We start from the raw sequence: 21,103 nt of genomic DNA, 5'->3' as shown, positions 1-21,103 counted from the left end.
AGTTGTTGAATTTATTCTCTAAAAACTCATAAACCTCTCTTGCATGACTTAAGCAAAAGGATCACTGAAGTTGTCCTATTTCATGTGACATCTTATCACTTTATTAAAGTAAAAGCTGTAACATCTGTGGTCAAATGTCTGTTAAACGCACATAAATGCTCAGAAAAGTGCGTGGAAGTGCAAGGCGACCACTGATGTGTACAGGAATAAGCAAAGTGTGCTGCCCACAGCCAGTGGGGCACTAGTGACCCTCGAGAAGGAGGGAACTCTGACACATCAAGCAGCACCCATGCACCCGAGTCAAGGTCATGGACAGCAGGTAGTGCAAACAGACAAGGACAGGAGTGACTTCCTCCAAGTGCACTTCCTAGAGTCACCGATTTATAGAGGGAGAGAGAATGGAGGCTGCTAGTGGCCTGGGAGAAGAACGAGGAGTTCTCTCAAATGGTGCACGGTTCCATTTTGGGGAGATGAAAAGAGTTTTCAAGGTGGACACTGGTGAGAGTTGTACCATTATGTGAATATACTTAATGTCACTGTGTCACTGTTCACTTAAAGATATTTAATACAGTGCAAAAATTAAAGGAACTTGCCCAACATCCTAGAGTTACTGAATTACATAATGATTTCTAAATAGGTTTAAAGCTTAGTCTGTCTTTAACACTGAGAGGTTGGAGTAGGGAAGAATGGGTTAGGGTTTCCTCCAGCCTTGGGAAGCCAGTGAGAGCCATGGCCAGGGTTTTCATGTGGTCACCAGGCACACAGATCATGCTTCAGAGATTCGGGGGTGTGCAGAGCACAGAGGTTGGCAAGTGAAGACATATTTGACAAAGAAGTATCTCCACAGGGTGGAGCAATCCAAGGCAGGATGCTCTCCAGTCACAACTAGCATTTGGATTTAGGGTGGATCTTGGCACTCCCTAAGAGCTGCACACCTTCTACCATGTATGATGAAGCAGGCAGTATCCTTGAGGACAGACTAGTAGCCACATCTGTCCAGTTCTGGGCTTCTTTATCCAGTTCTAGCAGGAGAAGATCAAATACAAAAATTGACTTAAAGATTTTGATTCTATGGGGAATGAGGAAGAAATTAATGTTTCTGCACACTTTTGTAATAAAGAAGCAGGATTTTTCCTTATCCAGTAAATAGTGCATTTTTGCTTCTGCCAGGAACAATACAAAGCACTATTGAAGGATTAATGAGAGGGTGCATTGAGCAATAGAGCTCCACACTAACAAACTCAAATAACACTGATTAAGTTTAAAACTGTGGAAGTGACTAAGGTACTACCAACTTCACATGAGGTTATGCTTCTGTCTGCAAACGCTGTCTTCCTGCCTTCTAAATCTGAGAAGGTAAGCCCTCCAGTTTTAGAAAGGGCTTTCCAGATTCAGTCGGCGTCAGGGAAAACATCATGATTTGGGTAGTTTAACCAAGTTTCATGTGTTTTAGATTTGGAATCTTCATTATTAAGTACATCATTTTTTGAAAGTAAGATATTGACAATTCATCTCTAAGAATATTGATCATGCAGTACATCACTAAAGCATCAATATGAATGACACATGTACACCATTTCCTGCTCACCCATTTATTTGGGCACCAAGTAACTAAAAAGCCTCTCTTGCATGTCAGTTGCAACTCCTCAAGAATTAGGATTTGGTATGCAATTAATCAACACTCAACCTAGGAGGCATTTATCATGTGAAACTTCAAAATGACAAAAAAAATCCTTTAAGTTAATTTTATCTTGATTTAAACATGTTTAAAAGGTAGATGAAGCCGGGCGCGGTGGCACATGTCTGTAATCCCAGCAGCTCAGGAGACTGAGACAGAAGAATTGCAGGTTAAAAGCCAGCCTTAGCAATGGTGAGGCACTAAGGAACTCAGTGAGACCTTGTTTCAAAATAAAATACAAAACATGACTGGGGATGTGGTTCAGTGGCCAAGCACCCCTGAGTTCAATCCCCAGCACCAAAAATAAAAACAAGAAGAAAAATGAGAGATGAAGGATTTGAAATAGATTTCATTGTTACACATGTGATTATTTAGAAGGATATAAATAACAAGGGGCATTTAAAAACTTAATCTCTCTCCTATGTTTCCACTGACAGTGTCTCTTCTGTTGTTTGAAATCATGGAAAGTGGGAACACCAGTTCTGACTTCATTCTCCTAGGTCTCTTGGGCCACTCCAGAGCCCAACAGTTTCTCTTTGGGATGGTTCTGACAATAGCTTTCACCTCCCTAGTGAGCAATGCCCTCATGATTCTCCTGATTCAGTGGGACCTCCGGCTCCACACGCCCATGTACTTCCTCCTGAGCCAACTGTCCCTCATGGACGCCATGGTGGTTTCCACCATTGTGCCCAAAATGGCTGCTGACTACTTGACTGGAATCAAGTCCATCTCCCCTGCTGGCTGTGGCTTCCAGATCTTCTTCCTTCTCACTCTGGGTGGTGGAGAGTGCTTCCTCTTAGCAGCCATGTCCTATGACCGCTATGTGGCCGTATGCCACCCTCTGCGCTATCCCAGGCTCATGAGCTGGCCACTATGTCTGAGGATGACCATGGGGTCCTGGTTCCTGGGAGCAGCTGATGGGCTGATGCAGGCAGTTGTTGCCCTGAGCTTCCCGTTTTGCAGCAGGCGAGAGATAGACCATTTCTTCTGCGAGGCCCCCACGCTGGTGCGCTTGGCTTGTGCTGACACGTCTGTCTTTGAGAATGTCATGTACATCTGCTGTGTGTTGATGCTCCTGGTGCCCTTCTGCCTCATCCTGACCTCCTACAGTCTCATCCTGGCTGCTGTCCTCCACATGCGCTCCCCAGAAGCCCGCAAGAAGGCCTTTGCCACCTGCTCCTCACATGTGGCTGTGGTGGGGCTCTTTTATGGAGCTGCCATTTTTTTCTAACTACATGAGACCCAAATCCTACAGATCAGCTCACTATGATAAGGTGGTGTCAGCCTTCTACAGCATCCTCACCCCTATGCTGAACCCCCTCATCTACAGCCTGAGGAACAGGGAGGTCAAGGGGGCCCTAAGAAAGTGTATGGCCAGTGTGTGGCCTTGAATAATGACTACAAGGTCATCTACTTGCCCAAACAGGAAGGCCTGTACTAAGACCTTGGTATTTCTTAGGGAGAAGGTATTTAACTTTCATATATACATAGATATAGATATAAATATATTTTTTCTGCTTTACTCTGGATCATGCATGAAGGTTCACACTTTGAGTTTGTTTACTGAGCTGTCTTCAGCAGGTCAAACTGTGGATTGTTAAAACTCTGTCAGTTAAAATGTCAGTAACATTTCGATGTCATGCACCACAGTGGTTTCTTTTTTAAATAATGAACTAAGTGTCTAGTGATTTTGAGGACTGAGGTTCTTTGCTGCCCGTCAGTGTAGGATTTCCACAGTTGGGAGTTTAGACTGCAGGCATCCTCTTCAGAGGTTTCCACAAGTCTCTGCACTCGCAGCTCATGCCCACCTCAAGCAACATGGCCCACTGAGGCAGGAAGGCAGAGTACCCCTTGGGACAGGACCTGGGCCTCAGCAAGGGAACAAGGCAAGGAGGCTGTGCAGTCCTGGAGGAGACATGGGCCTGGACAGCACCCTTCACTGCCCGGATGGCGTCAGCTGCGGTGGCTCTTCCCTAGTGTCCCTTCCCCTCCCCCAGCCAAGGTCAACCGCACAACCTGTAAAGCGCTTCCTCCTGGACAGCAGAGCCTCGCCCCAACCCTGGAACTAATGGAGGCTTGGAAACTAACGGAAGCTTGGAGTTTGAGCTCCTGAGACGGGAGCCCCCAGCCAGCGCGTCTGGAGCTGCAGCGCCGCAGGACGGCGCCCCCTGCCGGTCCCACGAGGCTGCGCAGCTGCGCGGTTACCCTGGCCCTGGGCGCGGCCGCTCTGCGACTACGTCTAGAGGCCAAGTGGCTGCAGGTGCTGTCTGTGCCAGGGTGTTTCCCTCCAAGGTCAGGACGCTGGTCAGAGTCCCGTGTTGCACTGTCGGTGGGTCTGCTGTTTTCCTGCCAGTGGTCCTCCCTGGCTGGCGCCTTCGCGTTCCTCTGCCTATCGCTTAGCGGAGAGGCGTCTGCGCAGTGTGCAGTGCGAGCCGCAGTGACCGAGCTGTCTCCAGCCTCTCTGTGTGTCACATGCCTCCACTCCTCTAGGCGATGGCGGTGACTTACTCAGCCCGTTTTCAGAGCGTTTGCTGACTTCAGCCAGCAATGAACACGGGTCCCAACTGTTCCCAGTATTATCGAAACTTTTCCATTTTGGCCAATTCTTGTGAGCACTTGGCTTTTCATTTGAATTTTCCTGATGACGAATGGGCACAGAGGACTTGTCGTTAGCAGATTGTCTATGTGCTTATGTTCCTTTTTATGTTTTGAACTATTTCAGTTTTGGAAAAGGAGTCTGTGGATACTTCAAAACCAAACACAGCCATAGATTTCATAACAAAAAGTATAGAGCACTCAGAACACTACTGGGAGTTTTAGAAAAAAAAAATCATGAATTTTCTGACATACCCTGTAAATATATGCCCAAATAAATTAATATGTGTATGTGTGATATTTCTCTTCCACCTCCTCTCTTTTGCTAGAAACTGTTACTTTTATTTCTTTTAATTATGATTTCTTACAAACTACTGGTCTTCCATTGGAGGGCAGATTCCACTGAAAATCTAAGAGCTTTTTAAAATTGGGACTCTGGTGTTTTGGAACAATCTTTGTTTAACAAATGTTTACATACTCCCAATAATTAATAAGGAATAGATTTGACACCTTTAAATAAATTGTTGAATTTATAAAGAAAATAAATTTGGCTATGCATTTTTAATAGACCTATCTTTCACACATATTTGTGTGATCTTCAAAGACAAAGCTAGTGAATTCAAAAACCATCCCAAGGCTGTGGTTTAAAATACCACCTACAGTGATTACTGTTGTGATTCTTTTCTCCTCTTCTGCTAATCTTGTCTTGATCTGGTTCCCGTCTTCACCATCTTTCCTTCTCTTGAATATGGCTCAGTGTGGTCCCTGGTCAGGTGATGGAAGCTGCAGAGGACTCCAAGCAGAGCAGGAATAAAATCTGCTGAGTAAACAGAGCAGGGTGCAGAGGCTCAGGAAAACTTTATTTTTTCTCTTAAAACTGTTTTTTCTTGATCTTTTTTCTTGTTGTTATCATCATTACCATAAATTTAATTCTACATGATTAATTGATGGCAAAACAGTCCATCCCTTCTCCCCTGAGAGCCAGCCACGCCATTGCTCCCGCGGGAGTGCCAGGGCTGCCCTAGGTGTCCACCACTGTCACCATGATACTTAGGCCTGCTCCCGCCCCCTTCTTCCCAGGCCATGCCATGGGGAATGGCTCCTTCTGCTGCCCTATGAAAAGATCACTGTTTTCTCCCTGAGGCCACTTGCCACAGGGCTCCCATTAAGACCTGTCCTCTGTGCTTCTGCTTGCTGGTTCCAAATGACTCTTGTGCAGTGCGCTTGCCAAATCCATCCCATCTGAAGGAGTGCCAAGTCCAGGCAGCTCTGGTGCCCTCAGCCACTCCCTGGACGTGTCTCTTTGCACAAGCCAGGGCTCAGGGCCATTGGGGTGAGGGTAACTGATGCCCCAGTGAGTAGAGGAGTTTAAGTGAGAAATGCCGCCTGTGGTGTTTACCTGATGAGGTCCAGGGAGGTGGAGGCGGCCCTGCAAGTGCACGTGTGGGACTTGGGGCTCCTGGGTGAGCCTGCAGCAGAGTGCACACCCACCTCAATGCCTCACCAGTGCACTGGGCATCCATCCTGCCAGGCCTGCCTGGTTCTGGGGGACTGATCTGTTTGCCGAGAGCATGAGGTCCAGTGGAGAGGGACTTTACCACTGAATTTGGAGAACTGAAGACGCTGAAGCTGGGTGGAGGGTGTGTGCTGCAGAAAGCAGCCGGGCATGGAAGGGAGGCAGGTAGGTAAGATCCACCACCCAAACTCTCAGATGACGCCAGTGGAAGGCCTGCAGACCAGGACTTAGGAGGAGTGAGAGAATGTGATGGAGCAGAGTGTGTGTGTACTTAAAAGTGAGTTCCAGAAGAAATGTCTGCATTAGGAGGAAACTGTATGTGTATGTGGCAAAACTAGAGGCAGCTAATTAATTCAGTTTTCTTTATAATAATATTTTAAATTTTCATCTCATAAAATGGTGCATGCTAAGCATTTTGAGTAACATGTACTAGAATTGTGCTTGGTTGTGGGTTCCCCAAATTACAATTTAATAGAAACTTTCAGAGCAGCCAATAAATGTCATGAGAGGCAGTAGAAATTTTCCCTTCCCGGATCTCACTTGCCCAAGTTAGTGAATTTTATTTTCATTAATATGTTCCTAGAATAAATTCTGATTTCAAAATGTACAACATTCTTCAATAACATGTATATATACATATATATACACATACATACTGTTTCCCTTCTGAGTTAAAAATTAACTTTAATATATGCCACAAGTCAGCTTTCAGAAATTAATTCAATACAACAAATTAATAACAATTTTATTTCAACAAATGTAACACCAATAGCAAATATCAGTAGATTAAAAGAAATATAAATGTATAAAGTATAACACAAAATTTTGGCTTTGTTAATATAGAACATTTAGAGACAATGATATTCATGACCTATTTCTCCTAACAAAATCTGAGAAATAACCGTAAAAAAATTGAACAATGGTTAACTAAATTTTTCTGCATCTAGTTGAAATTTCCTATGTTACAAAACAAGAATCTGAAGACTTTAGGGGCGAGGGGGTACTGGGGATTGAACTCAGGTGCACTGGACCACTGAGCCACATTCCCCAGCCCTATATTGTATTTTATTTAGAGACAGGGTCTCACAGATTTTCTTAGTGCAAATGATTTGCTTTGGAAAACTGCTTTTAATGAGGCTGTCTTTGAACGTGTGATCCTCCGGCCTCAGCCTCCCAAGCTGCTGGGATTACAGGCGTGCAATCTCATGTCTGCTCTCAAGACTTTTGATTTATAGGGGTGGGAAAGAGTTTCTGTGTCACCAGCGAAGTCCTGGTGTGACTATATTTACTCCTGAGTTTGGGCTCTGAAAGAATTCTCTTTGTCTACTGTGACCTTTCAATCTTGGCATTGCTCTTGACATTGAAATTTCTTCTCCTGTTCATACCCTGTAGTGTTCTGATTGGCCTATTCCTTTCTTTCTATTACCTCCCTGCCCTTTTTTTTTTTTAAATGAAATTACCTAGAAGATTTATGCTGATGTTTTTCTCTATTCTTTTCTCCATACCACGGTCTATGTTTCCTATTTCCTTAAAAAAAAAGTGTCTGTTTTGACCTTGATCAAAGTCTCTGTGAAGCATTAACCACACTGGTTAAACTTCAGATGTAACTGACTCATTGCTTATTTTAAATGATAAAACCTTAGGTATACAGAGATGCTTAGAAAATTTTACAAGATGTTATAGAAAAGCAGATTTAAAAGTTCATTAAAAAGTATTAAAATCATGTGGAGAACATATTTTGGGGCCAGCTTCCAAGATTACAGAGGAGAGGTGGGTAAGAAGTCTGTGGTGCATGTCTCTCCAACATTAACAAGGATTTGTGGATCGAGGTGGGGAAACAGACTTCACCCAGGGAAAGAGTTGCATGTCCAGGGGAGAAGCTGCCAGGTGTGTACCAGGTTCTTTCTCCCTCCTTACACATTTAACTAGCTTGCTGCTAGAGCACTCATCTTTGGATTCAGGTGTAGCTCTTCTAGTCAATCCAGATGCCACTGAATGGCACAGAAGGTATAGTTTCATTAATAATCCTGGCATCTTAGGAGTGTGCTCCAGACCTGGGGTGATGGGTGGGCAGAGTCATGAAATGTGCCTGTGGAAATTCTAGATGCCTCATAGAAATTGCACCTGGAGGTAGAAGCAGGACACTGAGGGAGACAGGAGTGAGCGATGTTGGCTTCCCAGGGCTGCAGGGAAAATGTGGATGGATGTATAGATGCAGTGAACACCACGGGAACACAGTCAAGTCAGAAATGCACAGGAGGAAGAACTTAGGAGCAACTGAAAATATTTGATGTCCATTTAAAAATTCTGTCTGTGGTAAGTCTTTAATGGCACCTGCAATGGGCCCGGGGTCTGCTAAACACAGGGATCTCAGTAGTAAATGGTCAGGGGGTGACTTCAATAAAGTGGAAAATTAATTGGAAAAGCAAAACCAGAGGGAAAATATGCTTCCAGAGACACAGTATTGCTCAGTTTGAGTTGTGAGTGATTTTCATTGATTTGGGAAATGTTTGTGACCAACCATCTCACAGGAGACACACTGCCTGAAGTCTCCACCTGAGTGTGTCATCAAGGTTTCTGAGCTGTGGGTCAGAGCCTTTGGAACAGCCAGGACAGGGGCACAGGCAGGGTCCCAAACCTCACTCAGAGCTGGTCTTTTTGACTCACTTCTAGGTCATTTCATTAAAAAAAGGACCACAGCAAAATGCTGCTAGCAGTCCAGGGAATTAGAAATAAGGTTAAGAATTGATCTAGTGCATGATACAGAAACAACATTTACAAAAAAAAAATATGCAAGACTAAATCATTTATACACTGTTAGTGACTTAATTTTCATATATGCAAATATAAAAATTAATTATATTTAAGCTCAATAGTACTTGTCAATGAGATGATCAATTTTTTGTTGTTCTTAATTATATATATCAATTATATGTCACTATATACTAATTATATATATATTAATCATAGATGTATATAATCTCCATATTGAGGGAGAGATTATATATACAGAACATTACAAATAAGTATAAAGTAAGGATACAAGTAACCACCTTCCAAGTATAAATAAATAACATGAACACCTATGACTTCCCATATGTAGAATAAAAAAGTTATGATTCAAATTCTACACATTAAGAAAACAGAGAAAAGTAAAATATATTTGTAAAGATATGTTGTTGATTTTGACTACATATAGCTTTCATTTCTTACATATAAACAAGGACAATATTTAAAATCCTCCTATATTTCATCCTCTGTAAGTTTTATCTACTTAAAATTTTATTTAAAATGAAGTTTCATTGTCATAATATTTATGTGTCTATTTTTTAAAGAGAATTTTTAAAATTTATTTATTTATTTATTTTAGTTTTCAGTGGACACAATATCTTTATTTTTTATTTTTATGTGGTGCTGAGGATCAAACCCAGCACCCCATGCATGCCAGATGAGCGCGCTACCACTTGAGCCACATCCCCAGCCCCTATGTGTCTATTTTTGTATTTACTCATTTGTTCATGGGCTGCTGTGGTGCATGCCCTTGAGGGAGGACTCTCATATCCCAGGCTCATGGTAGAATGGTCTCTCTAGCATGGCCCATGTATGTTAGTCCTGAGCTCAACACCCATGATTGAGCAACTGCTGAAGGCCAGGTCTGTCCTGGGCAGTGTCCATCATGAGGTTAACCCTGGTGGAGCAACGACAATGAGAGGTGAGTGGAATTGACCTGTTCATTTAATAAACAGAAGGCCAAGGTGGGCTGCAAACCCCACACAGCAGAACAGTAAGGAGACCAGAGGAGTCCGGGTCCAGCAGGAGCATTGGGATTTTAAGAAGCCTGTGCAGGGTAGGCCTCCTTAAGAAGGTGAGAGCTGACCAAAGACAGGACTTCAGTTTGTTACGTGGAATTAACTGACACTTTGAGACCCAACATAGACTCAAAGGCCAATTGAGCAAGCTAAGCATGACCCAGGAGCAGATCAAGTGCAGGCCCGCTCTGTGAAACAAGCCATGGGTCTTCATGACAAAGCATGCATCAGTAACCTCACTTATCAGGCAGACCTATGTAAGTGACATCGAGATGCAGCACTGTTTTCTTTTTCTAATTAATTAATTCTCTCTTTTTAGGAAAAGCAGAATCGAGATGAGGCCCGTCAACCACAGCGCCAACACTGACTTCATCCTCCTGGGACTCTTCTCCTCTTCCCACTCCAGTCTAGTCTTCTTCTCCTTCCTGTTTGGCCTTTTCATTGTGACCCTAATAGAAAACGCCCTCATGATCCTGCTCATCCGCAGGGACCCGCGCCTCCACACCCCCATGTACTTCCTGCTCAGCCACCTGTCCTTCATGGACATCCTGCACGTTTCCAACATCGTTCCCAAGGTGATCACTGACTTCCTGTCAGGCCACAGAGGTATTTCCTTTGCAGGCTGTGGGATCCAGGTATTCCTGTCCCTCACGCTGCTGGGTGGTGAGTGCCTCCTCCTGGCTGCCATGTCTTGTGACCGCTATGTGGCCATCTGCCACCCCCTGCGCTACCCAGTGATCATGAGTGAGAGGGTCAGTGTGCTCATGGCTGCAGGGTGCTGGCTGGTTGCAACCCTCAACGCCATGGTGCACACAGGGCTGGTACTGCACTTACCCTTCTGTCGCTCTAGAGTGATTGATCACTATTTCTGTGAAATTCCTGCCATGTTGAAGCTGTCCTGTGCAGACACCTCAAGCTATGAACGAGGGGTTGATATGAGCGCCATTCTATTTCTGCTGATCCCTCTCTCCATGATCTGTGCATCTTATGTGAAAATTCTTCTCACTGTCCTCAGGATGAAGTCATCAGAGGCCCGGAAGAAGTCGTATTCCACCTGTTCCTTCCACATGATTGTGGTCATAATGTACTATGGGCCCTTTATTTTCACATATATGAGACCCAAGTCATACCACACTCCAGGCCAGGATAAGTTCTTGGCTATATTCTACACCATTGTCACGCCCACGCTCAACCCTGTCATCTACAGCTTCCGGAACAAAGATGTCTTGACGGCCATGAAAAACATGCTCAGAAGTAGCTTCCCATATAGAAAATGAATAGGAAAAATGATGAACCCCTGTGTACCTTTACTTCCGTATTTCACAATTAGAGGACATCTATTATTATTTTCTCTAGGAAGAAACTAAAGCTTCTATCCCTTTAAGTGTGGAAAGAAATGCATGTTCAAAACACTAATAATAACACCTATGCAGCATGTTTTGCTCTTCAATTCATACCTAGCCGGTGTCTCCTTCTGTGCTGTATATAATCATCCAGGTACTTGCAGGAATTGAAAGACATCCAACATCTCCAGGCCCTGCCTCTGAAATTCAGAAATACCTTTTAAATTACACACATGTACACACCATTTAAGAAACATGAACCTATGTGTGTCTCTATTTTTATGAAACTGAGTAAAGTTACATTTCAAAACTTTACAAATCTACAAAGAATGTGAAATTCTCAGAATTTAATTATGTGGTTTGCATTGACATCTTTGTTGAGTTGAGATATTCAAATGTGTACTGACACACCCATACTTGCTCTGATTGTAATAAAATAGAGTTATTTTTGCTAGAATTAAGATTACATATTCTTTAAAAACATCCAGAATGTTGTGCTCACTTCGGCAGCACATATACTAAAGTTGGAATGATACAGAGAAGATTAGCCTGGCCTTTGCACAAGGATGACAGGAAAATTCATGAAGCATTCCATATTTTTAGATATAAAAAATTGTGGTATATATGTGTAATAAGAATTATAATGCGGGGGCTGGTGTTGTGGCTCAGTGGTAGAGTGCTTGCCTAGCATGTGTGAGGCACTGGGATCGATTCTCAGCATCACATATAAATAAATAAAGGTCCACCAATAACTAATAAAATGTTTTTTAAAAATAAAGAATTATAATGCAAAAAAGTACATGTATAAAGACATGAACTGGTGTGAACATACTTTCTATACAAGATATGAAAATCGTGTTCTATATGTGTAATAAGAATTGTAATGCATTCCACTGTCATGTATTTAAAAAAAATCAATTAAAAAAAATCCAAATGTTGTCTCATTTCACATATACATAGTTTCATGTTTTACAAATGGTTCTAGAAATTTATTCTAAAATTATTTTAAAGAAGAAAATGTTTATTAAGATTTAATTTAATTAAAAAGAATTAATTCTAATAATTTACAGCAAAACCTAGAAAAACCACATTTTTGAGGCAAATGTTCAAGTACATTTTATTATATTGAGCTCGAAGTCAATATTAAATAAATACTATAAAACATTTAAGCAAATGTGAAGATGTGTAAATGGGTGAAAGTTGTTAATTTTTCTTTCACAATTGGAAATTTTAAAACAATAAGAATAAATATTAGCAAATTTTGGTAAATTTGATATAATAAAATGTAGATAAGTATAAAATAGGCTACAAAGTTTTAAAACAAGCAATCTGGCAATAAGCATTAAGGACCTTTATTAGATTATTTTTGTTTTCAATCATATTTATAATGAGGTTGACATAGAAATATAATAAACAGTGGACATATATTAATAAAAACTTTTCTGCCTGAAAGTCTGGGATTTTCTTACTTGCCTTCATTCCTAGAATTTTGTTTTATTCCTCGAGGGCTTTGATGGTTTATTTCACTAGACTCTTAAGAGAAAATTTGCAGCAGGATACAGGTATAGCAAAGGGTTGCCAGAATTCCAGCTTCACAGAGATGCTTATTTCAAAAGCAGGTGTGTCATGCAATGTACACTCTTAAAACTTCTTTTTATTCCTCACAGTAACATCCAGGTGGAGTCCCATAGCATGCAGTTGGGGTTGGGAAGGCCGGAATACCTGAGTATGTTAGCAGGGGAAGGCCACCCCCAGCTAGCAGCTTTGAGGGCAGCCTCAAATCTGGGGGTCAAAGTTGGGAGATTTTTCAAAAGTCTCATCAACCTACAAGCTTCCTGAAAACAACATTCAAGGCTAACACACTTAGTTTCCCAACTGAGATATAGAAACAGAAAAGACTGCACTGAGATTGAGGGGAGATAAAACACCTAAAAAAATAGGTATGTGGAAAAAAAGTTGCATTTATATGAAAAGAATTTTTTTAAAGTGTGGTCCAATCTGGACAGGATTGTAAGGAATACATAAAAAATACAAATGGTACTTGTGATATTTTAAGATTAAACATAAACCTAGGGTCATCTACATAGATAATAACCATAAGCAGCAAAGAGACATTCTCTGACAACTTCTTCTATAAGTAGAAAAAAAGAAAAAAGAATACTCATAATTAGAAAGAAATTAAGCAACACTTTCCATTCATTTAGAGAGCTTAGTCCAAGAATCGGGGGTTGTTCCATCTGTTCAATGAAAATCAGTATGGTTACTCTCCCTTGATAGGGTCTCTTTGGCTTTTCTCACCTGGTTTCTCTGAACTGATGGAACCGCAATCCTTAGTCAACTATTTCAGCAGAGAGCTGTATGTTTTACTTTGCACACACCAGCTTTTTCCACCAAATTCTTCTTGTGTGTATCTGTGCATGTGTATTTGTGTATTCAATTCCTTTTATAAAACAAAACAAAATAAAATGAAACACAGAAGAGAATGTTATACAAAAATCAAAATTAATATTTAAATACAAGGAAAAACTGACATATTCTTTCCACATTTTAGGTATGTTTCCAAGGGCACTGCTGCAAAATTTATTGAGCAAAAAATCCATTTCATAAATTCCTAACTTGTATTTGACCCAACAAAGATTGTATATTGAAACTACACCACCAAAAAGCCTGGTAATCAGTGTTCCAGGATGTTTTGGCCACAGAGGCGGTGGGAGCTCCCCCGCTATACACAGGTTAGAGTGCTCTCCCCGCTGGAGGGGGAAGTCCCCTCTACCCTGGGTGCGTTGGGGGGAGCTTCCCTACACACACCCACGTTCCAGGGGTCTCTCCTCTGGAGGGGGGACTCCCCTATACCCTGGATGCGGCGGGGGTGGGGGGGGGAGTCTCCAATGACAACCAGGCTAGAGGGGTCTTACGCCTGGAGGAGGGGAGTCCCTCTCACCTGGGTGAAGTGGGAGGAGCTTACCCCCACACACATACCCAGGTTGGAGGGATCTTCTCCCTAGAGGGGGGAGATCCCTCCACCCTGGGTTCGGTGGAGGGGAGAAGCTCGCCCCCTACACTCAGGTAAGAAGGGTCTCGCCCCTGGAGAGGGGAGTCCCCTCTACCCTTGGTGCCTTGGGAGGGGTAGAGCTCCCTCCTACTCCAGACCACTAGGTTCAAGGGATCTCCCCCCTGGAGGGGGGAGTCCCCTCTACCCTGGGTGCAGCATGGGGGGGAGCTCTCCCCCACGACACCCATGTTCTAGAGGTATCCCCCTGGAGGGGGAAGTCCCCTCTATCCTGGGTGCCATGGTGTACAGAGCTCTCCCCTGACACACAGGTTGGAGGGGTCTCCCCCCACACACACCCAGATTCAAAGGGTCTCCCCCCTGGAGGGGGTGAGTCCCCTCTCCCCTGGGGGCAATGGAGTACAGAGCTCTCCCCCTACACACCCAGTTTCGAGGGGTCTCCTCCATGGAGGGGGAGTCCCCTCTCCCCTGGATGTGATTATTTACAGAGCCCCCCCACACACACACACCCAGGTTCCAGGGGTCTATTCCCTGAAGTAGGGAGTCCCCTCTCCCCTGGGTTCGATGGTGTACAGAGTTGCCTCCCCACACCCAGGTTCAATGGGTCTCCCTCATGGAGTGGGAAGTCCCCTCTCCTCTGGGTGCTATGTTGTACAGAACTCCCCACCCCCCCACACACCCAGGTTCGAGCGGTTTGCCCACTAAAGGGGGGAGTCCCCTCTCCCCTGGGTGCCATGTTATACAGAGCTCCCCCCATCACACACACACAGGTTTGATGGGTCTCCCTCCTGGAGGGGGGACCCCTCTACCCTCGGTGTGTTGCTGGGGTGGAGTTCCTTCCCACCCCCAGACACCAAGGTTCAAGGGGTCTCCCCCCTGAAGCGAGGCGTCACTATACCCTGGGTGCAGTGGTGGGGAGCTTCCACCCAAGAAACCCAGATTCTAGGGGTATCCCCCCTGGAAGGAGGAGTCCCCTCTCCCCTGGGTGCCATGTTGCACAAAACTCCCCCCCAAAACCTAGGTTCAAGGGGTCTCCTTCCTGGAGGGAGGAGTCCCCTCTTACCTGGGTGCTATGGTGTACCTAGTTCCCCCCAGCTCAAAACTCAGATTCAAGGGGTCTCCCCCCTAGAGGAGGGACTTCTGAAGCCTGGGGAATCTGAGGTCCTGGCTCCACTCTTGGCTCAGGTGACACATTTTGAGGCTAACAAGAATGCTGGGAACAGTGCTGCTGTGTGATCTTGCAGGAGCCCGGCAGGAGGCGCCCTGACCACATACTTCACACTTCTCCTGCAGGATTTCTTAATTCAAGGAGGAATGAAGTAGTCTGAATCTCATTTACACTTTCCCTGCAAGTGAAATAACAGAACAACTCCAAAGTTGTAGAGGGCAAATTCTAGTATCATGTTCAACTATAGCATCAACTCATTATAAAACTTAAATATTTACCTCTCTCACCAGAATAAGAGGAACTGGGTAAGGGCTGTCAGGAATGAGGGATGAGGATATCTGCTCTTTTTGTAAGCTTCCTGGAATCTCAGAAAGAGGCTGGCCAGTTTTCCTGTCCCATCAGAGCTAGAGGGAATCATTGGACCCAGCATCACCCAGCTGCTGAGGAAAAGGGTGCACCTGACCTTGGGTGAGGAGGTTCATTCACTAACAGGGCTATGGCCTGCAGGATAGGAGGCCACCCAGGACGATGGGTCTCCGCAGGGCCTCCTTCAAACACTAGGCCAGGCTTTTCACCTTCATTGTTCTTTGTTCTCAAGCTTTCCTCATTTAACAGTGCCCGCATGTGACCCAGGTAAGTGAAATATGGTCCCAAGCATCACATGAAAATAAGGGAAGGAGGCCACAGAATCCTTTAGCTTGGGAAAGCAGGAGGCCTGAGACTGAAGCTTTCCAGGTCATTCTGACCTAGCCCAAGATAGAAGGCAGCCCTGGGAAGAGGTCTCCTCAGCCAGAGCAGCACAGCTACAGGTGTGCTGCCACCTCCTCCTCTGACCTCCTCCATTATTTCCCTTAATGATCTATAAACCCAGATGACTAGGATGCAGATTCAAGAGCACACATTCTAGGTGGAAAGAATTTCCTTCTTCTGCAGATCATCCTCAATTTGACTTAGATTAAGTCTGCGTTTCCACGTCCACTGTGCCTCGTCCAAACCCCATGTGTGGATGATGACAGCATTGTCCCCTTCACACAGAGAAAACCAAGCCTCTAGTGAGACACACTTATCACAGGGGCAAGGCATCCTGGGAGCCAGGATCCCAATCCAGCTATCTGACTCCTTGAACCCATGTGTAGTGTGAGCTTCACCCAGACCAAGGTAGCCCACCCCAGGCCCTCTACTTTTCACTTTAAAACTAGGCTAACAGGATTCCTCTGGGTGCTTGTCCAGCCAGGCATCCAAGATGGACAGGATGGCACTTTGGGTGGGCAGCAGAGTCTCAGTCCTCTCCTTCCATTTCAAATCTCCCTCCTGTGAAATCCTTGTGTCTAGGCTGTTGGCTGCCCTTGGCTGCCAGAGGACAGGTCCACCTAAACCCCCAAGCCCTTTGTGGCTGTCATGACCATGGATAAGATGTTCATTCAGCAAGGCTACCTACCAGGTTTCTGGGTTCTATTCTGGCTCTTCTAGAAGGCCTGAGCACAAGACTGCATGCACTCACACACCCAGGAAGGAGATCTGGGGCAGACTTGGGACCAAATTGCTCATGATGTTTTCTCTTCTGAGTCTCAGGTTCTGGTGAAATGTGAGGGTAGAGGACTTAGGCAAGCCTGGAATTGTCACTTTCCTGGAAATGGGTCTAGCAGGGGTCTGTGTAAAGCCCCAGATCACCTCTGCAACTCAGTTGGTCTAGGAACCAATATCCAGTCAAAGATCTTTATGTCTCATTTCCCTTACAGGAGCAACCACCAGAACTAGGCCTTCTCATGGGAAAATGATGTGGCATGTTTGTCGTTCTGTCATTGCATCCCCACCTGCCATCTTCATGGCAGCCCACTCTCCTGTGCAGACATCTGGCCCTCTTACATGTCCCAAAGTTAGCTTGTGTTTTAAGCAGACTCCAGAATGTTCATCTTGGTAAGAATGTGAAAGGATGCTACAGGGTGCTTCCATATCTAGGGGAGGCCCTGAGGGTGAATTGTGTGACACTGTGTGAAACTAGCAGCTTTTGTGCCTGCTGGACCCTCGTTCGTGTTCCTACAACATCTAACCCAAACCAAACACAGAATAACTTAATTCTAAACTCTAATTGATCTCAGACTAAGGACTTTCCACCTTATTAATAAAATATTTTGTTTTGAACCAGGTGTGCTGGCGATGTGTGTAATCTTCAGTCACTTTGGAGGCTGAGGCAGGAGGATCAAGAGTTCAAAGGCAGCCTCAGCAAATGTGAAGTGCTAAGTAACTCAGTGAGACCCTGTCTGTAAATAAAATATAAAATAGGGCTGGGTATATGGCTCAGTGGTCAAGTGCCCTTGAATTCAATCCCTGGTACACACCCCCACCCCCATTCTTCTAATGGTCAGAATTACAGCCTCTGGGACAGGAGCCCCTGTGCTGCTTCTTTGCTAGCAAACATTTTTTCCCTTTTTTCTCAACTCTGGGCCCTCATTATTGGATTGGCATTAGGAAAAAAAATGGGGCATTCAGTAACACCTTAAACTCATGTTTCCATGGATGTTATTTATCAGTAAATATTTGGCTTTGAAATATTTTGCCTGATGTTAGTAGAGGTACTATAGTACATCTCACTCCTGCTGGCTGTCTGCATGGTGTATGATTCACATCCTTTTGTTTTCAAACTCTTTATATATTTGCTTACAAACAGTGACCCCTGTAGATAGCATAGAATTGGACCATGTTTTCATTCTGTCTGATGATCTCTACCTTTCAATAGGATTGTTCTGTCAATTCACATTTAATGTTTCTGTTAATGTAGATTCATATCTGCCCTTTTACATTCTTCTATTTTCTTATGTCATTTTTATTCCTCTATCCATCTTCATTGTGTGTGATTGTGTTTTACTGGGGATTGAGCCTGGGGTGCTCTAACACTGAACTATATTTCCTGCCCCTTTTAAAACTTTATTTTGAGAGAGGGTGAGGCTAAATTGCTGAGGATGGCCTAAAATTTTTGATCCTCCTGGCATGGTTTGAATCACAATACACGGCTACTGATCTTTTTATATTTTGTTTTGGTTTTGTTTGCTAATGAAGATTTTCTTCCGTGATTTTTTTCCAGTTTTATATGTATTGGCCTAGAGATGAGTTATCATGCGTGAGAAATATGCTCACTCGTCCAAAACTCAAAAATGGCTTTGTTATAGACCCAGAGAAATGGAGATAACATAAAGACCTCCTTCAAATCTCCATTCTTGCAAACAAGTCAGAAAGATTTCAGGTGAGTCCCCCAATAGTCATGAGCTTATTGAAGGGACAGGAAAAGGGAAAGGGGAGCCTCTCAAGGGAGAGAACAGGTCCTTTCACAAAGGAGAGGGTCAGTGTGCCTCTCCTGAACTCCAGTTTTATTGGGGTTTCAGGGAAGTTTCCAGAGACTCCTGCTCAGGTCTACCTCTTGACCTTTGACTGACCACAGGGGTATATCAGACTTTTAAGTCCCCACTGTCATTGCAACTCTATGTCACCTTGAGCCATGCTGAGCTGTTCTAATTGGATTCTTAACCAAAGAATTATTCTTATCTTCCAAAACCTGGCCTGTGAAAAGGGTCACAAAAGTCTTCCTGCAAAGTAACTCGGGTTCCTCTTAGGATATTCCCTGCCTGCACTGCTCCTACAGATAACAGGTAGTTTGCTGAATAATGTGACTTATCTTGTCCACTTAAGCCAGGCAGAGTTGCAGGTAAATTGCTTTTAGGCAAAGAAAGCATGTGGGGCCAGCACAGTGAACCCATTTTATAGAATTATTCTCTTAATATTGTGTTCCTATCATTGTCATCTCTCTGTCTCCTAAAAGATTGAGAGACAAAGATACAGAGAAAGCACAGCTTTTATTGATGGACTTGAAAGATTGAAAGTATGAGGGAGCAGACACACAGAGAGTAGTATGGTCAGCATTTTATCATCAGGAGCCCAAGGCCCCCCTAACCCCCAGTTCCTCACTGGGTAAGTATTAAGGTGTGTGCCATCTTCCGGATCATCACCTGGATTTTGCTATCTCTCATAGGATCATTTAAAGAAATATGATGCTGGGCAGTGTGGTACACACCTGTAATTCCAGTGGTTTGGGAGGCTGAGGCAGGAGGACTGCAAGTTCAAAAAGAGTCTCGGCAACTTAGTGCAGTCCTAAGTAACTTAGCAAGATCCTGTATCAAAATTGAAAAAAATAAAAATAAAAAGAGCTGGAAATCTGGCTCAGTGTTTAAGCCCCGCTCAGTTAAATCCCTGGCATCAAAAAAATTAGATATATGTATATAAAGAAATATATGATTAGTTGTACCCACTTCCCTTGTTCTCTTGTAGCAGGAAAGCCTTCTTTGATTGAATGCATCTTGGCATGTAGAGAGTTTTACTTTACCTAAATTAACAGATATTTCTATTTCTGTTGGTCAGGCTAAACCCGTTCCCTACCTCCTGTGGGTCAAGGGGGGTTCAGGTGCATGGAATCTGAATCTGCCACATCAACAGGCTGTGGTGCTGTGCTTGTATCTTTGAATTCTGCTCTATTTCCCCTCAGGCTGTCTTTCTTACATTCCAATTTTACATTTAAGGCTAAATGCTGTGTTCTGAAAATGGATCCCTGGATTTTTTATATCTCACACCATGTATATCTCATCAGAATCATCCACACATTCATACTAAGAATGCCAGCTAAAATATCCTACATAGCTCTATTTCTTTCTTCACATAAATCCTGTTTTATATTCCATTTTTGTATATTATTCTTTTATATGTCATATCTGTAAAATTACAGATTAAACAGTAACTTGCTGAAAGAGTTATTGCATTATGTAATCTTATGTCTTTTGAAGAAGTTAAAGGAAGACCAATGATATAATTAGGATTTGTGTATGTATGTTTGTGTGTATGTGTGTGTGCTGGGGATTGAACTCAGGGGCACTCAGCCACTGAATCAATCCCCAGCTCTATTTTCTATTTTACTAAGAGACAGGTTCTTACTAACTTGCTTAAGACTTCTCTTTTGCTGATGCTGGTTTTGAACTAGCAATCCTCCTGCCTCAGCATCTGTACCCACTGGGATTACAGGTGTGTGCCACCAAGCCCAGCCTAATCATGTGTCATTTTCTTCATTTGATCAATAATAGATTGGAGTCCCCATCAGGAGTCATTTTCTCAAACCCATTATATTTATGCTTCCACTCACCTTCTTTGTACCACTATAAAAAGGGTGTTGAGGATATATATAGCTCAGTGATAAAGTGCCCCTGCCATGGATTCCATCCCTAGCACAGGGTAAAGAGTTAAAAAAGCACCTGGAGGTCAGATCTCAGCCCTGGCAGGTAAGTGGCCACTGTTCCATTCTTGTGGGAATATGATCTTTATATATTAGCACCCCCTGCGCCCCATCCATAGTTGATAATGTTAGGTAGAATGAACTTAGGCCAGTGTGCAGGATGTGAAAGACTTCACAAAGTCCAAGTTAAAAGCAAAGAAGAAAATTTTATTTATTTTCCAAGAGGGATAAGATGGACGATACCACAGGCCATATTGGCCCGAGTGGTAAATGTTTGGGATTTATATCCAAGATTTATAAGTAGAGCTGAGCAGGGTTTTTGTTTCTTTGTGGTGTAACTAGCAATTGAAACCCAGGAAGCTGAGAGCACTGGGTCAACATCTGGGGGTCAATTGCTTTCTGGGCAGGAGAGGTTGGGCATGTGGCTTTTCTTGGAAATGTTGATGCCTCTGAACACTTGACATGGAAAGACACATGGGACGGGACTCCTCCTGAGAGACTAAGTGACCTCAGTCTATGCAATGGAGTGACATGAGTCAAGGGGGCAAATGAGCATGAGCTCACATATATCTTAGGAGACCCACAGGTGCCTGAAGCCACAGATAATACCAAATCCTACAGTTTTTTGTACACATACCTGCCTATGATCACCTTTTGTATGAAACCTCAAAGTCCTTGTCACCCCTGAAGTCAGGTTTAAGGATAGGGTTCC

The 21,103-nt window shown here is 43.6% G+C and overlaps 1 protein-coding gene, 1 non-coding gene and 1 pseudogene across 2 annotated transcripts; all 3 read left to right on the top strand.

The window, feature by feature from the left end:
• Positions 1–2,138: 2,138 nt before the first annotated feature.
• LOC144255384 (olfactory receptor 2T33-like) lies at positions 2,139–3,069 on the top strand (annotated as a pseudogene).
• Positions 3,070–9,933: 6,864 nt separating this feature from the next.
• Positions 9,934–10,875, top strand: LOC144254500 (olfactory receptor 2AJ1-like). The gene has a single exon (XM_077797749.1). It carries the CDS (start codon positions 9,934–9,936, stop codon positions 10,873–10,875), a length of 942 nt encoding a protein of 313 aa, XP_077653875.1.
• A 560-nt stretch (positions 10,876–11,435) lies between these two features.
• On the top strand, positions 11,436–11,542 carry LOC144249210 (U6 spliceosomal RNA). Its single transcript, XR_013342190.1, has one exon. It is a non-coding gene; the product is annotated as a U6 spliceosomal RNA (small nuclear RNA).
• The last annotated feature ends 9,561 nt before the right edge of the window (positions 11,543–21,103 follow it).

The sequence above is a fragment of the Urocitellus parryii genome, chromosome 1 (genome assembly GCF_045843805.1).
Source record: "Urocitellus parryii isolate mUroPar1 chromosome 1, mUroPar1.hap1, whole genome shotgun sequence".
NCBI classification, from domain to species: Eukaryota; Metazoa; Chordata; class Mammalia; order Rodentia; family Sciuridae; genus Urocitellus; species Urocitellus parryii.
This window is presented reverse-complemented; position numbering and strand designations above follow the sequence as displayed.